This window comes from Balaenoptera borealis (genome assembly GCF_965194805.1).
Source record: "Balaenoptera borealis genome assembly, chromosome: 3".
NCBI lineage: Eukaryota > Metazoa > Chordata > Mammalia > Artiodactyla > Balaenopteridae > Balaenoptera > Balaenoptera borealis.
Genome location: NC_138866.1, coordinates 179,697,317 through 179,716,779, shown reverse-complemented (window position 1 = coordinate 179,716,779; position 19,463 = coordinate 179,697,317). Strand labels below are relative to the sequence as shown.

At 42.4% G+C, this 19,463-nt stretch overlaps 1 protein-coding gene and 2 long non-coding RNA genes across 3 annotated transcripts in view; 1 reads left to right on the top strand and 2 right to left on the bottom strand.

Moving 5' to 3' along the window:
• CUBN (cubilin) overlaps positions 1-19,463 on the top strand; it is a 283,798-nt gene that overhangs the window by 87,769 nt on the left and 176,566 nt on the right. The window contains exon 30 of the mRNA XM_082385173.1: positions 19,232-19,382. Within this exon, the coding sequence (XP_082241299.1) occupies positions 19,232-19,382 (151 nt within the window). The remainder of the gene's footprint in view (positions 1-19,231; positions 19,383-19,463) is intronic.
• Positions 261-9,709, bottom strand: LOC309625727. The gene is made up of 2 exons (XR_014242710.1): positions 8,786-9,709; positions 261-651 (listed from the first exon to the last, which is right to left on the bottom strand). It is a non-coding gene; the product is annotated as an uncharacterized lncRNA (long non-coding RNA).
• On the bottom strand, positions 9,722-18,357 carry LOC309625714. Its single transcript, XR_014242696.1, has 3 exons — positions 13,833-18,357; positions 12,549-12,601; positions 9,722-11,677 (listed from the first exon to the last, which is right to left on the bottom strand). It is a non-coding gene; the product is annotated as an uncharacterized lncRNA (long non-coding RNA).

Genomic DNA, 19,463 nt, shown 5'->3' with positions numbered 1-19,463 from the left:
GTTAGGACATTTCCCCTCATCCCATCTATCCACAACACAGTTGTTTAGTGTCTTTCTCTTTAAGATGGTCAGTGATTTTTGGAAGTCTTGCTTGCAAAGACTTCCAATGTTCAGCACATGTAACTTTGAGGGCATATTCCCAGGAAAAAAACCATTAGATTTGTAAAAGTTTCTTAACCCTCTTTTTTTTACCAGTTGTTTAAAACAAACTAGCGTTGATCGAGGTCATTTGAGATTGACATATTTTTTCCAAACTGTACTTTTGTTGTTCAAAACAAAGAAAAGAAAGCTTCCCATACTTTGAGAGACTTTGTGAGGTGCTGAATATATGGATTCCCTTGTTTTTGAAGGATACTTTTTTGGGTAAAAAAAAAAAATCTTGCTTTACATTTAGAAAAGCTCAGTATTATAGAAATAGTAAGCATAGTGTTTACCCATCAGAAAGTTATATTTACTGGTATTCAAAGAAAATATGAGACAACATAAAACAAACATAAAACAAGCATGAAACTGACAGTGGTTTTAAAGCCTCCTTTCCTTGATCTAGTGCTCAGGTGGTCTTCACAAGCTTAACAGTGGCATGTTTGTCTCATTCCTTTACCTGGAGTGGTCACCTTTTTCTTTTCTTCACGTGGTGAGACACTGTTCATTCTTTAGGAAAAAAAAGGCACAGGTTGCTTTCAAAGCCACGTGTTCATACCACAAACCCAGCCGTCTCTCATATCATGTGTGTACTTCTGTGACTGTGTCCACATGCCCTACTGGACCATGAGCTTTCTGAAGCTGTGAGCTGTCTCTGATTAACTTTGTAACCCAGGCACTGATTACAGAGTTGGGATCTTACAGGGGTTCAGTAAGTTCAGGTTAAACTGAATATCGCAGTCATATTTTAGCTTCAGCTTAAGGAGAGCTATTAATTAATGAGAAAGAACTGAATTCCAAACTGGCCTTTTTGTATAATCTCTACACATTCACTGCAATTCAACCACTTCAAGCACAACCCAAAATACAATTCGTGGGCGTGAAGAGTGTTGCACATTTAACAATCTGCTGGGTGCCTTATTTGATAAAGCACAGTGGAGAGAACAGGGAGGGGAGGAAGCTTTTGAACCGGGTTTTAAAGGAGGCTTTGGCAGAAAGAGTGGGGAGGAACTGAGCTGAAACCTTTCCAGGGACCGGACTCCAGCTCTTTGGACTTACTTGAGGGTGGAATGGTAACAAAAAGGCCCATCAGATAATTTTTGGAAGTGCTCGAAAACTGTCAAATGAAAAATACTTGTTCCAACAGTGGCCGAGCCACTAATCAGAGGCCGTCCACAGATGATGTGTATGTTATGCAACACTGATGGTGAAAGCAGCAAAAACACAGAATGAGAACCAGAAGTTCAGCAAAGCCTTCCAAAGAATGACGCTGTTGCCAGAGAGGGGAGATGTTTTCCATTTCTGTAAGCCAAGGGGCAAGACCAGAGCAATCGCTACAATGGCTGGCTTATGATGGAAATCTTAAAAGCACAAATAACCACTTAAGGAGAGAAAAGCCACAAACACGAACTCTAGTTTCCATTATTTTAATAACTTCTAGTTCAAGGGTTTTTTCAAGTGACTTAGCCAAGACCAAAGTGAGTAGCTATTTCTGCAGCCAGAATTGAGTTATTTTGAATTAACAGAATTGAAACTATGAAAGGACTTGATTAGGTGCTGGTTGGACACTGTGCCCAGCCTTGCTCAGAGGTGTGGGTTGGTAAAGATCCCACCGGGAAGCGAATCCATCCTTTATTACTTTGTCCTCTGGGCAAAATGAAATGATTCAGATTTGGAAATAAAATACTCAGTGGGAGGAAGGGTCATTTGCTTAAAGGAGTAAGACCATATTGCCCATGCCATTTGGGAAAGTCAACCTTAAGGATTTTTTTTGTATTTTATAACTTGATTTCACTTTTTCATTTTTGAGTCTGAGGCTCTGTGTGGAAGAAGAGATTTTTAATTGGTATTGAATATACAAACAAAAGTGATGGATTTGGGAGAAATCAGCACAGAGAGGTACAGGAAATCCAGAGCCTGTGTTAGGTCAACTGGGAGCATGTGGGTGGGGAGAAGAGGAAAGAGGAAAACTACGAGGTTGTTGTGTCATGGAAGCTGAGGGGAGAGACTGTGACACAAGGTGACAAGGAGAGATGCTCCCAAGAAGTCCAGAAAGATCAGCTCTCATGGGATACCCTCCTCTTCGTGTTCTCTTGTATGTCAGTGTCTCTTAAAATGTGGCACTGGATTGGATTCAACACTCCGACTAACCTGGCGTTGGACCATATTATCTGGTTCTTGTGCTCTGGTATTGTAGGTTTGTTGTTAACCAAGTCATAATGTTGGATGATATTAAACACCTGTAATCTCCAGGTCACTTTTACGTGAACGGCAATGGCTTCATAGCCAAACATAGGATATTATTTCTATTAAGTTATATTTCACTATTTTGCCTTAGAATTCCATCTCATCATGATTCCTCTAAATCCTGATTCTCTGGTCTTTAGAGCATTATTCATTTGCATATAAACTCATTGGCCATTGGCCTATGACTTCTCCAAAAATAATTGATAAAAATATCAAAAAGATGCTACCTGTTTCAAATACTCTAAAATGATGGGTTTCTTGGATTAAAATGCATCTGTTATTGAACATTTTGGGGATAGCACTATTCAAACAACTTGGTAATAATAATAGCTGGTATTTAGTGAACACATTATTTGCTAGGTAATTCTCGCAGCCACCGCGTGATGTAGGAAATATCATTTTCCCATTTGACAGGTGAGGAAATTGAGACAAAGCCGGGTTGTCTGTAGTCACAAAGGTCATAGTAGCAAAGCCAGGCCTTCCACCAAGCTCTGTGGCTCTGGACTGATGCTCTGAGCCGTGACACCACAGATACTCCATGCGTGTTCTCTTCCATAATTGTCACTCTCAGAGGTGACGAGAGGGAGTTTCCATGGAACCCTCAGGTTGACCCCTCGAGTGACACTGTCCCCAAGAGGAATTCATGTTATTTAGCATGACATTTTCATAGGGAAGCACTGGTCATTTGCTCTATCTTTGCTACATACTGACAACTGATGTTCAGTGTCCAATTTAGAATTTTTCCCAAAATCACCATCAATCTTACTCATCTGTGAGATTCCAGAATAAATCTTTCCCACATTTTGGAAGTTGAAACATTTTCCCTTCAGACCTCTGGCAGTCCTCCTGTTCTGCCTTATACTCTTGGCTGCAGGTACACACTCAAACTAACCCATGGAGAAAAGATTAGCGTTTGGGCAAGAGCTGTTCCTCTAAGAAAGGGAGAATCCTCATGACACACGGGATCAACTGAAAAGCCGGGAGAGGGCGGGAACCAAGGGGGCTCAGCAGCACCTCCTTTCTTCCTCCTTTCTTCTGGCTCTGTTGCTTCTCCCTGCGTATGTATAGTCCATTTCTATCTTTCGTCCCCAAGGCTTCCTCTGAGTTTCTGCAGCCTCACAGTTTTAGCTTAAATAAGGCTACCCCAGCCATGACACTGCGTGACCATGGACCTCAGGTGCTCACAACCAACTAGACTTTCCCTTGACAAGTTACAAGGGTGGGTGGCTTATCTTTTTCAGTTTGACGACAAGGCATGGATCTAGCCTGCCTCTGGATGAGCGCCCCTCTAGGCGGCATGACCAGCTCCGACCAGAAGCAGCGAGGTCCAGCCCTCTGGCCTGCCTTGCTGACAGTTCAAGTCTATGGGAAGAGGCAGAACCTTCCAGCAGGGATGAGGATTCTGCCGGCATGCTAAAGCATTGTTTCGTTCTTCTTTTGGCTGCGCCCTGCGGCTTGTGGGATCTTAGTTCTCCAACTAGGGATTGAACCGGGCCCTCGGCAGTGAAAGTGCAGCGTCCTAACCACTGGACCACCGGGGAATTCCCCTAAAGTGTTGTTGTGAATTACCCATGAAGCGAGCAAGATTGCAAAATTAGTTCTGCAATGACCTCTCTGTTCAATAGGATGTAATGCACTTAAACCTGGAAAAATTCATTTAAAGGAATTGACTGTCTTATATTCTAAATTGGATTTCAGTGTTTCTTCTTCCAGTTTCAAAATCATACAAGGCATCTTTCTACTTCATCTTCACCACATTACACTATCTTCTGTAAGCACTGGTCCAACTCACATTTTCATCTTTCTTTTGCCCAGTCATAGCTTTAAAAAATAGACATTTTTTTCTAATTGCACCATATCCCAAAGTTTAGCTAATTTGTATGTGTGCTCATAAAATGGTCAGAAGGGTCTTGGGTAGCCCCATGGGTTTTTTTCTTAGATTGAGTTCTTCTGAGGTTTTCCCTTTTACTGCTCCCCAAATTCCTGACTTTGTGGACAGAGTTTAATTTTTTAAGAATTTGTCATTTTTCTTGAATTTCCTTTCCTTTATCTATTGTTTTTCTTTGTTCTTTTTTAAAATTTTTAAAAAGATTTTGGCTGTGTTGGGTCTTCATTGATGCATGTGGACTTTCTCTAGTTGTGGTGAGCGGGGGCTACTCTTCGTTGCAGTATGCGGGCTTCTCACTGTGGTGGCTTCTCTTGTTGCGGAGCACGGGCTCTAGGCATGCAGGCTTCAGTAGCTGCAGCACGCGGGTTCAGTAGTTGCGACACACGGGCCCTAGAGCGCGCAGGCTTCAGTAGTTGTGGCGCACGGGCTCAGTAGTTGTGGCTCACTGGCTCTAGAGCACAGGCTCAGTAGTTGTGGCACACGGGCTTAGTTGCTCTGCAGCATGTGGGATCTTCCTGGCCCAGGGATTGCATTGGTAGGCGGATTCTCAACCACTGCGCCACCAGGGAAGTCCCTATTTTTAAATTTTTAAATTGTTTTTGGTCCCTGGGCTCATATCTCCTTGCAAAGTCTCACTCTCTCAAACCTCAGGCTCATGACTGATGTGTCCCATTATCACAGGCTCTAGGGAAGTTGATCACTCTCTCCTAACGTTTTGGTCACTTCTACAGTAACAACCACTTCTCTGCTGGTCAGGATTCGTCCATGAGAGCACTTCTCTTCACTCTTTACTTTCTGACAGAGGACAGCATATAAAGAATTCAGCAAATGCTATGCTTTTTTTAAGAACAAGACACCTGAGAGGTGTCTGGAAGGACATCTTCCCGTTGCCATTCCTGTGTGTCTTTTTGCTCCACTAGTGTTGATATGCTTCCATTGCAAAAAAAAAAAAAAAAAAATTAAAGCTTCTGCTGAGGGAGAAGCTGATGGTGGAGGATAAAATCCCCATAACTGGCTGCGTTGGAGAATCATCTGGAGATCTTGTTAGAAAAGTGTATTCGCACACCCCACCCCAGCCCCACTCAGTCAAAATCCCCAGGAATCCCAACAGAGCAAACCCCACCGAAGCCTTAGTCCAGGAGCTGAGGCCGCTGTCTGTCGTTCATGTCCATCGTGACAGCACATTTTATCCTCACTTCAAAGCTCTCTCCTGGGAAACTGTAAGTATTTTAATAGGTATCTTCTTAACAGATACCTTCGAGTGCTATTACGTGTTTCTTTTTCAGTAGGTGTTCCTTTTCCATTGCTACAGCTGAATTATATGCTTTGACTCACCAAGGCCTGGTGATACTGTTATGTTTATCTCATTACATAAAAATGTCAGATTCACTTTACAGTGTGTGAATTCTGATTCTAAACTTCCTCCTCCACTCTCTTTGTTTGGCACCTTTGCCACTATCATCTTGCATGACATCCTTTCACATCTTTCTGATGCCTTCCCCTTTCCACTTATGTCCGTTTCAAGTCCCCTCGGTTATGTCAGTGACTTCTGTCAAATGCATTTCCCTCTAGTCTTTGTGAGATTCACTTCATCTCTTGCCAACTCCTCTTTCTGATGTCATTCTGTTCACCAGATGTTTATATCATTGCTTATTGCACTTCCATGTCCTCCTTTCAGTGACTAAATAAGCCGCTGCTAATGAAAAAAATGGATGAAAACATGACTAATGTCCCTCAGTCTTCCAGTCCTATATCCATGTGGCTAAGTCTGCAGCCTGAGCAGCATTTGCCATAACTGCAACTGTGCAACATCAGACCCACAAGCTATTGTAATCAGTTAAGGAATACTAGCTGTTTTATGGAGAACTTGGCAATTCTTAGATGCTTAGTACAATACAAGTTTATTTCTCAATCATGTTAAGAGACCAATGCAGGTATTCCTTTGCTTTCCACATAGTGATTCAGGAAGCCAGACAAAGGGGAAGTTGATCTGGGGAAACCACTTAGCTCTCTCTGCCACACGTGTTGACAGATGTTTTACAAACAAAGAGACCTAAATTCTAATACATTTGGGAAATGCTGAATCAAACACAATGTAACAGGGCCAGTTGTCTTTGTTCTGTTTTTGCTGTGTAGTACTTCCTCAGGCTATTACCATCCTACGTATGCATCATTCATTCATTTATCCACTCATTCAGTCATTCAAGTATAATTTAGACGCATAGGCCGCGGAAATAAAACCGTTCTAGCATCAGTTTTCCTTGTTTTCATGGAGGAGACAGATCTCAATTGATCACACAGTACAAAGTTAGTCACAAGCTGTGTGAAGTGCTATCAGGGGATATTATCGGGGGCTCCAGAGACACGAAGCAAGAGGACCCGGCTCATCCGTGGCTCAGAGGAGGCATCCCTGGGGAAGGGTAACCGAGCAAGGTGTCCGGGACCTGTAGGTTTCACTAAGGGAAGTTGTGTTTGAGGAACTGTCTAAGGTAAACAAAACCAGACACTGGTTAAAGTGGAAAGAACATATTTTAATCAGCGTTATGCTCCTGCAACAGGGAAGCAGGTCCGGCATGAACTGAACTGAACTTCAATTTGTACAGAGATGACCGGGTCTTTTAAAGGGAGAATCAGGGAGCTGGGAGGGGACCAGCGGGGCCTCGAGCAGAGCCAGGGATGTGAAAAACTAGCGAGCGTTGGTCACTATGAGTGTGGTTAGGCCTTTGTGTCTGTATCTGGCAGTGATGGAGGTAAGGATTCAATCCTCTCACAGAGACTGGGAGGCAAGGGGCCTGTCCTTCCTAATGGTTTCATTTCAAAGGAATGGAGTTTAGATCCTTGAGAAAGACACTCTGAGTTGTAGGAGATACATATATAATACATCTCAAAAGGACAGGAGAAGGATTCACAATTTGAAGCCCTTTTTAGTATGTGCTCCAAGAAAGGGTGGTCAGGGGCCTATCCTCAGGTGTTGGCTGGAACAAACAGTAAATCCTTTAGGCGTCCTTGAGCTTTCTCAGGCAGGCATGTTGAGGGGGGCTGGGGTCATCCTGGGGATGTGACCTTGAGCCGTTAGAAACTACGTTCGTGTTTGTTTAGGTCCTTTAATTTGGGGAGAATAAGTGGATGAAATCCTTTGTGCTGAGACTCTGCATTCTCTGTAGGCCAAGGCTGAGGCTTGGTTGAAAGGAAGGCTCAGAGGAGCTTGGCTCGAGTCGGGTCGAGGAGAACATCTGTCAGAACCGAAAGGACACAGCGTGTCTGAGGCCAAGGGTGAGGCTCCCAGGTGGGCAGGGACCTGCAGCTTAGAGCCCTGTGCGCAGGTGCAGGGTTCCAGTGACCGCTTGGGGCAGCACGAGATCTTGCACGAGTGTGAGCAGAGACAGCGTGCTGGGTGGGCACTTTGCCACCGTCTGGCTTCGAGAGTAAACGGGAGGCGTAAGAGGGACTTTGGGGATTCAGAGAGAGGATTGCTGCAGGCCAGGTGCGAGATGGCCAGTCCTTCACACGGCTGTGGAGGGAGAACGTGTCAGTGACAGAGGGTTTGAGAGCACCTGGGGGGTAGAATCAACCGAACTGGACGAACACCGGATGGGGTGGGCGTGGTAACACGGCGAAAAGAAAGACATCAGGATACAGCCTAATAGAATTGCATGCAGAGCAACAACCAGCAGAGGCAGAGGGGACTCCCTCAGGGCGGAGACACTCAGGGGGACACGAAAGGCAACATTCCAGATGGATTCCGTCTTTGCCCAGAATTCTAACACCTATTGGACATTTGTAATCCACAGAACATTCTTAGGGAAACATTATTCTAGAGATGTTTTCCAAAATTTTGTTCCCATTTTGTTCCATTCTCATACAAAGAAGCAAAATGTTCAAGTTCATGAGAGATTAGAAGAAGAGTCTCCTTCACATCTCAAACGTCTCTTTTGAGAATTACAGTAATCATAACACATTTTAAATCAACTATACTCCAATAAAATAAAAATTTAAGAAAAATTTAAGAAAATCCAATAAAAATTTAAGCAAAAAGAATTACAGTAATCAATGTCTACCATGTGCCAGCCACTCTTATAGACACCTTGATAGATAATTATTGCTTATCTTCAGGGTAATTTAGCAATTGGGTAGTTTTGTGGTCATTTACAGACAGGAGACCTGGGCCTCAGGTAAGCAACAATACTCACTCTAAGATCACACTGCCAGGAGGTGATGGACCCAGGTCTCTCTAACCGGCAGGCTCTGAAGTCCACTTGGGTGGAAAGCTTTGCTCTTCCTCAATAGCTGTGACCTTGGGCACAGAATTTAACCTCTGGCTTCCTCGGCTTCCTCATGTATTAAATGGCAAAAATACTTACAGCTACTCACGAAGTTGTTATAAGATCAAATAAAGCGATCTGCACGGCTGGCAAGTATGAGTACTCCAGAAATGTTTATTATTCCTCCCCCATGCTCATCCCACAGAGAGGATGACTCCCTCTTGACCATTCAGATTCTTCCTCCTACCTGTCAGGACGTTGTTTCTGCATCTCTTGGACAAGTCGTCTCCCTTCCTCATGACTCGTCGGTTATGAGTGGCCGTCCCTCCCTCCTGAGGTCTGACTTCCTCTCCCAGGCACAGCCTGGGTCTGTTTGGCTCCAAAAGTTCAGAGTCTGTTCTCTTTCTCTTCCAAGTGTCCTTCCTCCACCATTCAGCTCTTGGGAGGACTTTGACTTCTTTTATGCTTTTAAAGACTTTGCATCCTCTCTAATAAGCGAAGTGTCCACAGACGTCTGTGTTTGCATCACCGCTGGTCTCATGAAGACACAGCTGATTCTGTACACATCTCACAAACAATGACCTCAGTTTCCCAACTTTCTGGTTTAAAGATAAACCACATTTGGAAGTGGCTCCAGACACCGATCTTTCTGTTGTTCTTGGGGAGTTCCCTGGAATTAGAACTGCTCAGGCCAGCTCTCTTCTATCTGCAGACTGTTGTGGATGCTAATAATAAACTAAGATTTAGTAGCTCATCTTGCTCACTCACTAGAGGACGTCTTGCAGGCACTCAGGCTCCACAATAGAAGATGAAATCTTGCTCAGTGGTCTCGGCACCGGTTTAGTTTCGTATAATGTAGACTCTGGAGCCAGGTAGCCTGGGTTTAAACCCGGACTTCGCCGCTAACTAGCCAGGAAATGTTGAGCAAGTTATTTAGCTTCTAAGTGGCCCACTTTCCCCATCTGTAAAATGGGATAGTCAGCACAAAAGAGTTTTTATATATAAAGAGACTGGCACATAGTAAACACTTACATAATGTCATTATTTGCCCCAGCACCTTAGTCAGGTATAAAGAAATTCCTAAATAGAGAGCATTCATTTCTTTAGGCTGAGATATAAATAACGGTTCATTTCTCAAGACATTTAATCTTCCTCTTGCTTTCTGTCTACAGCCTGCACAATTCTCACAAAGGGTAAATATAAATGATAAAGCCAACATTTTTGTCCATTTATTTTATTCTAAGCTCTATTAAGAAATATAATGAAGAAACTGTTGATTCCATTGAATAACAGGAGTTTTGGGTGTTATCACTGTTACTTAAGAAATTATTTTTGTCACTCTCTGTTATCACAGAGAATAAGGACTTTGCTGTATTTTTGAATTTAACAATTCTTTTTTTTTTTTTAAATAATTACCAATGAAGGAAACAAGAACAATTCTTCTCGAGTTGTTGATGCCTTTCAAAATGTTGAATTACCTCTCTATACCTGTTTCCAGAATTCTAAAATGGGGATAAAAATGTTATCTGCATTATAGAGCTGCTAGGAATTTTATTTTATTATTTTTAAAAATAAATTTATTTATATTTTTGGCTGGGTTGGGTCTTCGTTGCTGCGCGCAGGCTTTCTCTAGTTGCAGCGAGCGGGGGCTACTCTTTGTTGCGGTGCGCGTGCTTCTCATTGCGGTGGCTTCTCTTGTTGCGGATCCCAGGCTCTAGGTGTGCAGGCTTCAGTAGTTGTGGCACGTGGGCTCAGCATGCTTCCCTAGTTGTGGCTTACGGGCTCTAGAGTGCAGGCGCAGTAGTTGTGGCTCGTGGGCTCTAGAGCGCAGGCTCAGTAGTCGTGGTGCATGGGCTTAGTTGCTCCGCGGCATGTGGGATCTTCCCAGACCAGGGCTCGAACCCGTGTGCCCTGCACTGGCAGGCGGATTCTTAACCAGTGCACCACCAGGGAAGCCCCTAGGAATTTTAAATTAGGTAATACATGGAAAGGGCTTAGAGTGATACTCAGCACAGAGTAAGTGCTAATAAATGTTATTTATTATTTTCTTAAACATAAACGCAATTTCATGGGTTATTTGATTTCCAAAGCAGCCTTCCCAGCGTGATTAGTGTAGATTGGCCCCACCTGTTGAAAGCAGGGCTCCCTTTCCCTGGCCTCGCGGATTTCCTCCAAAAGCCACAGGGCCTGGGTATCTGAATCGAAGAGTGGAGTAGTTAAAATCCCGTTTGCTGGCTGGAGAAATGCAGAGAAGCAGAGGAGATCTGATGTCTTAGCAGCGATGGATCTGCCCTGACTCTGTTATCATGGCGCTTCCGTGGCACACTTCCTGGGCAGATGAGTCATGTTTCCTGGAACTGTCTGTCAGAGGAAGTTTGCTTCTAGGATGCCTGGCATTTTGCTTAGAATTCAGAGATAAGCTATTTCAATTCTAGGGACAACCGCTGTTCAAAACCACACATAAAAAGTGAAAGCAGTGTGCCAAACAATTCAGCTGAAGACTCTGTACCGGATATGAATCTAGCACTGGACGAAGCAGAATCATGATTCAAAAAAGGAGTTTAGAATGAAGCGTATCCATTGGTTAATTAAGCCAAATACTTCGTAGTGTCATTAAGTGCAACAAGAAGCATTTTAGAAGAATTTTAAGACTCCCAAGTAAAATGCCCAAGTAAAATGTGAGTTTTTTTAATTACCAAAAATTAAAAGGAGAGATGTTTATTTCAGTGTGATCAAAATCCCTTTCCTCAAAGGAAAATGCTGATCATCTGTCACCGTCCCTCACAATGAAGAATTTTCATGTGATTGCATTAATTTGCTGCAGTTAAGGAGGCAAATACAGCAGCCTTCAAAAGAGAGCCTTTGCTCTCAGATTCAAAAGAAACTGTGTGTTTCCCCTCTCAGTATCCTCTCAAACATGAAGGACAGGATCAGGATAAATAATAATCAGACCTACCAATAATTTCCACACTACCCGCAAGCCAGTGAAAATTCCATTTGATGCTCAAAACTTGAAATTGCTGTATCCACACTTCCTTTCCTGGTGGTCCTCACCTAGCTCTGCTTCTCAGACCACAGGCATCGAGTGCATGCAAGGTCTCTTCCACCATCCAACAGACACACGGCATGAAGCAGAAGGCTAGATTCAAAACTTAGTGGTCATTGTTGTGGATTTCAGTTAATTACACTGATGACTATTTTTTACAATGGGAACAATTTCCACCTGCAACATTTCAGAATTTTTTCAAAAATGACATCTTGACCCCTCAGTTCTTACACGTACTTATGTATTGAACAGGCTTTCTTCTCCCGCCCTCCCTCAATTGGGGAAGAGTCTGCATGGCAGGGCTTTCGGTCCTTCCAGCTCCAGGTTCTAGGATTTCATGCTGTGCTATATAGGTCCCTCCCTGTTTCTGAGTCCATCTGTAGCAGATGGTTAGGCTTTTAAGAGGCAGAGTAATTTTTTTTAAATGTTGAGTGCTTCACAGTAGCGGTAGAGTTGGCAGAGGGAAGGCTGTGGTTCATGGAATTAAATGTTCATGTACATACGAGGGAGAATATGCTTGGCTTTCAAAGCATTTCACTTCCCACTAGGGAGGGAATTAGGCACTTATTGGTCCATCAGTGACTATCAAAACTTATGTTTGTGAGAGCTCTTTAGTCCCTGAACATCTGAAAGAATGCTTTTTTAATAACGAATTAGTCTAATTAATAATAAAAACCTAGTTATGATTTAAAAAGGAAGCATTGGGGACAAAATATGGTTTTGAATTAATGCTGGAGGAGTTTACCTCATATAATAACATTTTAATGGGCTAATTTTCATGGATCATCTTGAGACACATAAAAAAGATTATGGAGACAGACAATATAATATTTTCAGTAGACCAGCTGGGTATCTGAGAACCTAAAAGGGTATGGAATTCTGACACTGGAAAAACACTACCAGGGCACATCTACATTGCTATGTCAGTAGGTCCCCAGAGACAGTGCTTTAAAAATAAACTTACCTGATTACACAGGAGTACAGTCTTTGCAGACATTTTACAAGATACAGGAAAACCTAGATAAAATTAAAATAACCTAAATTACATCATTACTGAGAATATTTGGTGGTACTTATTTCCTGTAGTTCCATCCTATATATTTATTTTATTTTAATATTTGAAGGGGATCATTTTGTACATACTGTTCTATAATGACTTTTTTACATGTAACAGTAGCTTGCGAATGTTTCTCCTTGTTTTTTATTTATCTCCTTGTTACACCACAGCATTTGCAACATCGAATCTTCCACCATCACAATACAGCCACCCATTCTTGTTGTAAAACACATAGAATCTTTGCACATTTCCACTATTATAAGCAATGCTGAGATAAAACATCTTTGTAGTTAAACCTTTGCATACATCCGTGATTAAACAATGATTAAACAAACAAACCCAAATCGGCCTTTGTGGCTTCTAAAATAAGTAATATGTAGAAAGCAAAAATAAATATCAATGCGCTATTAAGAGGGCACAGCGACTAGCCACCCCATGGAAAGGAGACGATATGGTCTGTGTTTGAGACAGACCTCTAATCCAGAGTGACACAAAATAACTCAGAATGTGGTCTTTCAGTGGTGTTTCTTGGTCTCCTGCAAAGCCCAGCACTGGGTCATTGTTTCCTTTTAGATGGTACCTCGTGCTTCCTGCTGCAGCCTGCAGCACGTGGCAGTGCGGCTTTTCCCGGGCCGGGGAGATGTGTGCCTCTGTATCCGAGGGCACTGCCAGCGCCCCGGTGTCGCACGGGGAGCGTTCACCTCCCAGGGCCATCACGGAGCCCTCTGGAGCCTACCATGCTCTGCTGATGTGCTTTCTTTTAAACATTTGCCTAATTTACCTCCCACAATGGGGCTCTTTTTTTACCCCCTGAGGCTCTTATCACCCACAATGGGAGCCTTTTACCCTACTGGATGAATCTTGCTTGGCAATTTCTCCTGTTGTTACAGGAACATTTCAAAGCCCTTCAAATTTAACGTAAACTCTGAAAGTTCCAAGTTTATCCAGGAGATTTGTTTGTAAACATTGGACAACAATGTTCTCAACAGCTGTTCTGATAAAGCGGTTCCCATAGTTCCTGGCACAGTTGTTTTTTGGGTGGGGAAAATCGGAAGAGGTGCTCCAAGAATTCACCGGTTCCCACTCCTCTGGAGTTCCAGGGGCCAAGCAGCCAGAGCTTCAGGCTGGCCGGACGGAAAGGGGAGAGGGGGCTGCAACAGGACAAAACACAGGTAGAGCCACTTTGCTCACCAGTGGTCTCTCCCTGATCCGCTCACCAGGGCAGCCCTGACAGATTTCCCAGTGTCCTCTTCGCCACCAGCCCTGCCATGATCCACCATCTCCCTCCACTCAGACACACGCTCCATGGCCAGTCTGCCCCACTGTATGATCTGCACTGGGCTCTGCACCCCACACACAAAGCCAGGTCGTCATAGCAACACGCTGCCCCTGACGGCCATCCGTCTCCGCACAAGTGATTCACTGATTTGCTGCTTCCCCGCCTGGTCTGCCAGGGACGGTTTCTGAGAAATATTTCACGTGAGTCAGTGCAAGTTCTTTCTACCTACCCATCATATTTTTTCTCTCAAAAAACTGTTTCTGGTATGGTTTCTTTAGAAACAATGTTGGTTCCCTTTGCCTCTGACCAAGAGTTACAATAACACCTGGGGTACTTTCCATATGCCAGGACTCATCCTCAACCTATTACCTGGTTTGTCTCATTTGCTAAGCACAACAACCCTATGAGATAAGTACCATTAAGATGCCAAGTTTACAAAGAAATCTTAGCTTATGGAGGTTAAGTAATTTTCACAAGATTATATTCTAAGCAAATTTTAGAGCTCGACTGGACTTTGAATCTAGAGCCTGACACTGACCACATTGAATATACTCTAGTGTGTTCCTACGGTAAAATTACTGTCCTGCTCTCAGTTGAAATATAATCTTCTACTAGTGACACTGACTTCAAAAAGCCACTCTGTGAACTCACTGAGTATAGTTCCCAGAAATTTAACTCTCTTCTTTTACATTGACCAGAATTTTTCCTCTCAAACTATCAGGGATTCGCTACAATACCTAGAATTCTCCCTCACGGCAGATGAATTATTTCAATTACATATTAAACTCTAAAGGATAAAGTTCTTTTGGGGTTTTTAAAGATTTGTAATAGGAACTGGACCAAAATTTTTTTCCAGAAGTTTCTCCATATTTTAATGATATCATCTCAAAGAAACTCGATTTAATTTCTTTATATGGACTATATTTAATTCTTCTTATGATTAAACCTCCACTATAAAAATGTTTTTCTTCCAGAAAAATTTCAAGTAAATAGGAAAAACAGTAGTTAGAAAAAGTGTGAATTCGATGCTGATCTAAAATAGAAAGGGCTGAGTTTTAGTTGTTACTCACTGTGATTCTAAAGTGGGTTTCGAAAAGAAGTCTATCTGTACATCCCAAACTGAGATAGGAGACAATTAGTTATAATTTCATTCATTAGGGTCACAAATTTTCAAAATCATAAAACCATTTAGCAGCAAAGAGGCCCTTGAAAAGCACATTTCTGTTCTGAGGGTTATTGCAGTTCATAAAGTTGATTCTTGCTGAGGGAACAGGTTACACATTAGCTGACCCTGGGTTTCTCCAGACTTGAGTTCCAGTGATTCGTAAAGTACCTACAAAAACCTTAATCCTACAAAAATCTCACTCTGTCAGTGATATGTCTTTGGTTTTCTGTCTTCCATTTTGTGTGCATGGGTCCGTACTATTTAGGAGCCCACGGATCATTTCATGCTGCAGCCGTAGTCAGAAATCTCTAATGGTCTCATCAACTATGCGTGCACCAAATTATCAAACCCATGCAAAGGAAGTAGGTAGAAATTGGCAAGCGAGACTTCTGCAAGAGATTTCCTTCCTCTTCGAGTGTCGTAAGAGTGGTTGAGATGTTTCAGGGTGGTGCGGGGGTGGAAGATCTAAAACACAAAAACCCTGAACGAATCTTCTCCTGAAGAGGATAACTGAAAAGATTCTACACAGCAGGTTTTGTACGTACACGTATCCACGTCTGAAGGTACATTAAATGGCAACTTGAAAATGTAAACAGCATTTCAAGTATTAAAAAAAACCCAAACCTCTAAGCACAGTTATACAAATTTGATCTTCATATTCAAAGTAAGAATCTCAGTCTTTCACTTCTTAGTTTCTGCTAGTCTCCTTCCTATGGACTCAAGGCCTCAAATACTGTTCAGATGGGGTAAATCTTGGGGCTTTCTGAAAGCCGGCAATGGTACCCTTAGCGGGACCGAGCCACATGCTGGCCAGCAGCCCCAGTGAGTCACAGCTGGGATGGCCTGTGGTTAACATTCGGCTCTGAAAACAGCATCAGGAGCAGGAGGCACCCACTGGTTTCCATGGTAACCGGTATTTGTGTACTTTGAAAGATGACTGTTCCTTTTTGGGTGGTAAATTTACGCAGGAATGAATTGTTGAGGTGACCCTAAGCCATCTGTGTGAGTATAAACAAAAACCCCTGATTTAATTAAGGGTAAACGTTAGAAGGACATAAAATTAGGGGTATGGGATTTTTTCTTCTAGAGAGGTATTTTTCTACACTAATTAAGTCACTAATTTATTTGACATTACATTTAAGTATTTTCATCAATGTCTATTTGATGTTTATTTCAATGTATCATTCTCTTCCCTCCAAAGGCAAAAAGAAACTACTTGTTATTCACCACTGTTCCCCCCAGACCCACTCCCTTTGCCCCCAACCCCCATTCCATTCACAGTGTGTTATTTAAGAACCACTGGGATCAGGGGCTCTCCTTCAGTGAAGTAATTCCATCCGGAAGGAAGAAAAAAACATCCCCTCCAAGTCATGTGAAAATGTCACGTTTCTTAACCTTGCTGAGCTGGGAGGCGAAAGCACTATACTCTTTATGGCCGTGCACGGAATCTAAAATATGGCTCCTCGAAATGTTGCTACCTAGTTTTTCAGAAGATCCGTGAGGCTTAAGGCAATTATAGTTCTAGAGAAACCTTACCTCATGTTTTGTTGGATAAAGATGAAGTAATTAAAGTTTTGGTCACTGCAGCACAATCCAAAGTTTAGAATGAGCCTTTTGGAGTGGAAAACAGTAGAGCGATTTCTTGTTTATTATGCTTCGGCTTGAGAACAGTATGTTTATTTTTGTACTAATTAGTTTTGAATTGGAATTCATACCCTAGGTTTAACAGAAACTCTGTGGCTGAAATAAATGCCCTGCAGTGAAGCAGTAGTTTAGGAATAAGCAGATTACCATATAGACTCCTCCCCCACCTCCACCTCCTGCAGTGGCTGGTGGGTCTGGAGGTGGGAGGTGGAGCGCCCTTTTCGTTTCCTCTTCTTTTTATGTGGCTTTATTCTTTCTCTCATTTTTGCTCCCTCCTTATGTCTTCTGTCAACCATCTGCAGTATTAGAAGTTTGATAATAAATGGACATATTCAAAGCAGTAGTGTTTAAAAAATTAAAAGGAAGCTGAAGGGACAGGTCTGAAAACTAAACCTCATCTTTATCATCTGCATAAAATGCTTAAGTTTAGTACTTAAGGGTGAGTGATATGACGGACTTCTGAGTTTCTCTTTTTAAATCTCAGCTGACCTTCCCCGCATCACACAGAAACGGACGGCTGATCCGCAGCCCGTTTTGAGAACTCAGGGAGACGAGCCAAATTTAGAAATCTGCGATTTTGATTATGACCTTGAACAAGGCCCTTCTGCAGAGTGGCCACAAAGGATGCAGACCTTTTGCTGCCTGAAAAGAGCATGCTGACGTTTAGGGCTGTAAGACCCTAACATGTATCTAACTGTGCAGCGTTAAAGTAACAATGCAGACGAAGTGCCATGAAAATCAGTGCAGCTGTCGGAGAGATGGCTGTCTTCCTTCACTGAAGCTCTACTGGGAACCCGCCCTGGACAAAGCCCTGTGCTAGGCTGTGAGGGGATGTAAGAGGTAGTCTGGGCTCTAAGGAAACTCGTAATCAGTAGGGGAGAGAGACACACATGCCTACCACCAGAATGTGACCCTTTCCACAAAGAAGCACAAATGAAAAGCTGAGGGGTTTCAAAGGAAAACTAATCTATGACCGGCTACCGGGATCGGGGAAGGCTTCATGGAGGGGCTTTGTAGAATTTGATTAAGAAGTTTTCCAGGCTCAGATCAACCTGCTTCAAACAGTATTTCCTATCATAACATTTCAGTAAATAAAAATAATCTGGTCAGTTTGGAATTTACTGAATCCAGATGACGCATTGACATACAGACACACACAAGCACACACACGCACACGCGTGTGGTCTCCAAGAGAGTAATAAAGGAAGTGCATGATCAGACATCTTCCATTTCTTTATAATGGGCAGCTCATCCCAAGGGTAACTGGAACAAAGCATTTAATGTGGACATTTGGGGATTGAAAGAAAATGTCGTGGCCTGAGTCATGAGGAAGCCAATCTTTTTGGATTAACATTATTTTTCCCAGTTGAAGAGATATGGCAGAGAGGTTTATTATTTTAGTTTGGAGATATGTATCTGATGAAATAAGGCAGATAAAGGGTACCCAACAGGATGTATAAGTACCTCAGTGGGGAAATGGGCAAAGACCTCAGCAGAAAAGTTGCAAGAGGAGAAAAAGAAATGCCCAATAAACATGAAAGAAACTTCAACCCCAAAGTAACAAATTAAGACAATTACAAAAAGAAAACAAATTTTCACTATTAGCCCCAGTTTTTAAAATAATAGCAGTCATAAAATATTTCCATCAACTGTTGGTGGGAGAATAAATTGGTATAAACTTTCTGGTAAGAAGTTTAATAACATGTATCCAGAGCCATGAAAGATCATGCTCTTTCATTCATTCCCTTTATAGGAATCTTTCCTAAGAGAAATTTAAACTGTCAGACAAAGACTTGTATTTATTGGCCCCCAGATTGGAAATATCCTAAGTGAACAACAGTAGAATTGTAATGTAAATACAGCATATTAGTAGTATTTTGTGCCACTATTAAAAATGTTTACATAGACTATTTAGTGACGGGCTTAGTGAAAAGCAGGGAACACAATTATGTGTGTAGCCCAAACTGATACACACCCATAGTCACACATTCCCCTGCACACATATTTGTATATGTACATATGCAAACAAATGAAAAAAATGTTGGTAAGAGAAGCTTCTGGTATTAACAAAATATTAACTGTGGTTCTCTTCAGTGGGATTAATTTTCGTATCTTCCTTTCAGAGTTTTCCAAAATGTCTAATTGTTTATAGTTAGTGTTTATTTTAAAAACTTATAGCTTACAGTTATAATACTGTTATTCACTGAACATCTCTCATGTGTGATTCATATGTGAACCCATCTCACCAGGCCCAGCATTTCCTTCTTCTGTGCCTGGATTATATTGGGTTGGCCAAAAAGTTCATTTTGGCCAACCCAATAATTTGGAGGGACCTCTCTGTATATAATTATCTATTTTTAATTCCTGTACTCAACCCACCTCAGTAGATTTACCCATAACTTTTGAACCGAGGAACAGCTTTTGCTGCATGAGTGGACTTTGCTTTTTCCATCTGACAAGCCCTGTAGGTTTTCACGCTGGGAGGTCTCTCTCTGATTGCAGCTCTATGATGGCCCACGTCGGATGGGGCGCTATTGTGGAGCAGACATTCCACCTTCAGGGAGCACCACAGGCTCCAAGCTTCAAGTGCTGTTTTATACCGATGGGGTCGGTCACCATGAGAAAGGATTCCAGATGCAGTGGTTCATCCAAGGTAAGCCCTCTGCTGATCTCAGTTGTATTTGGTAGTTGCTATTTGACCAAGAACCGTTCCCTTTGCAATTCTATATTTGGA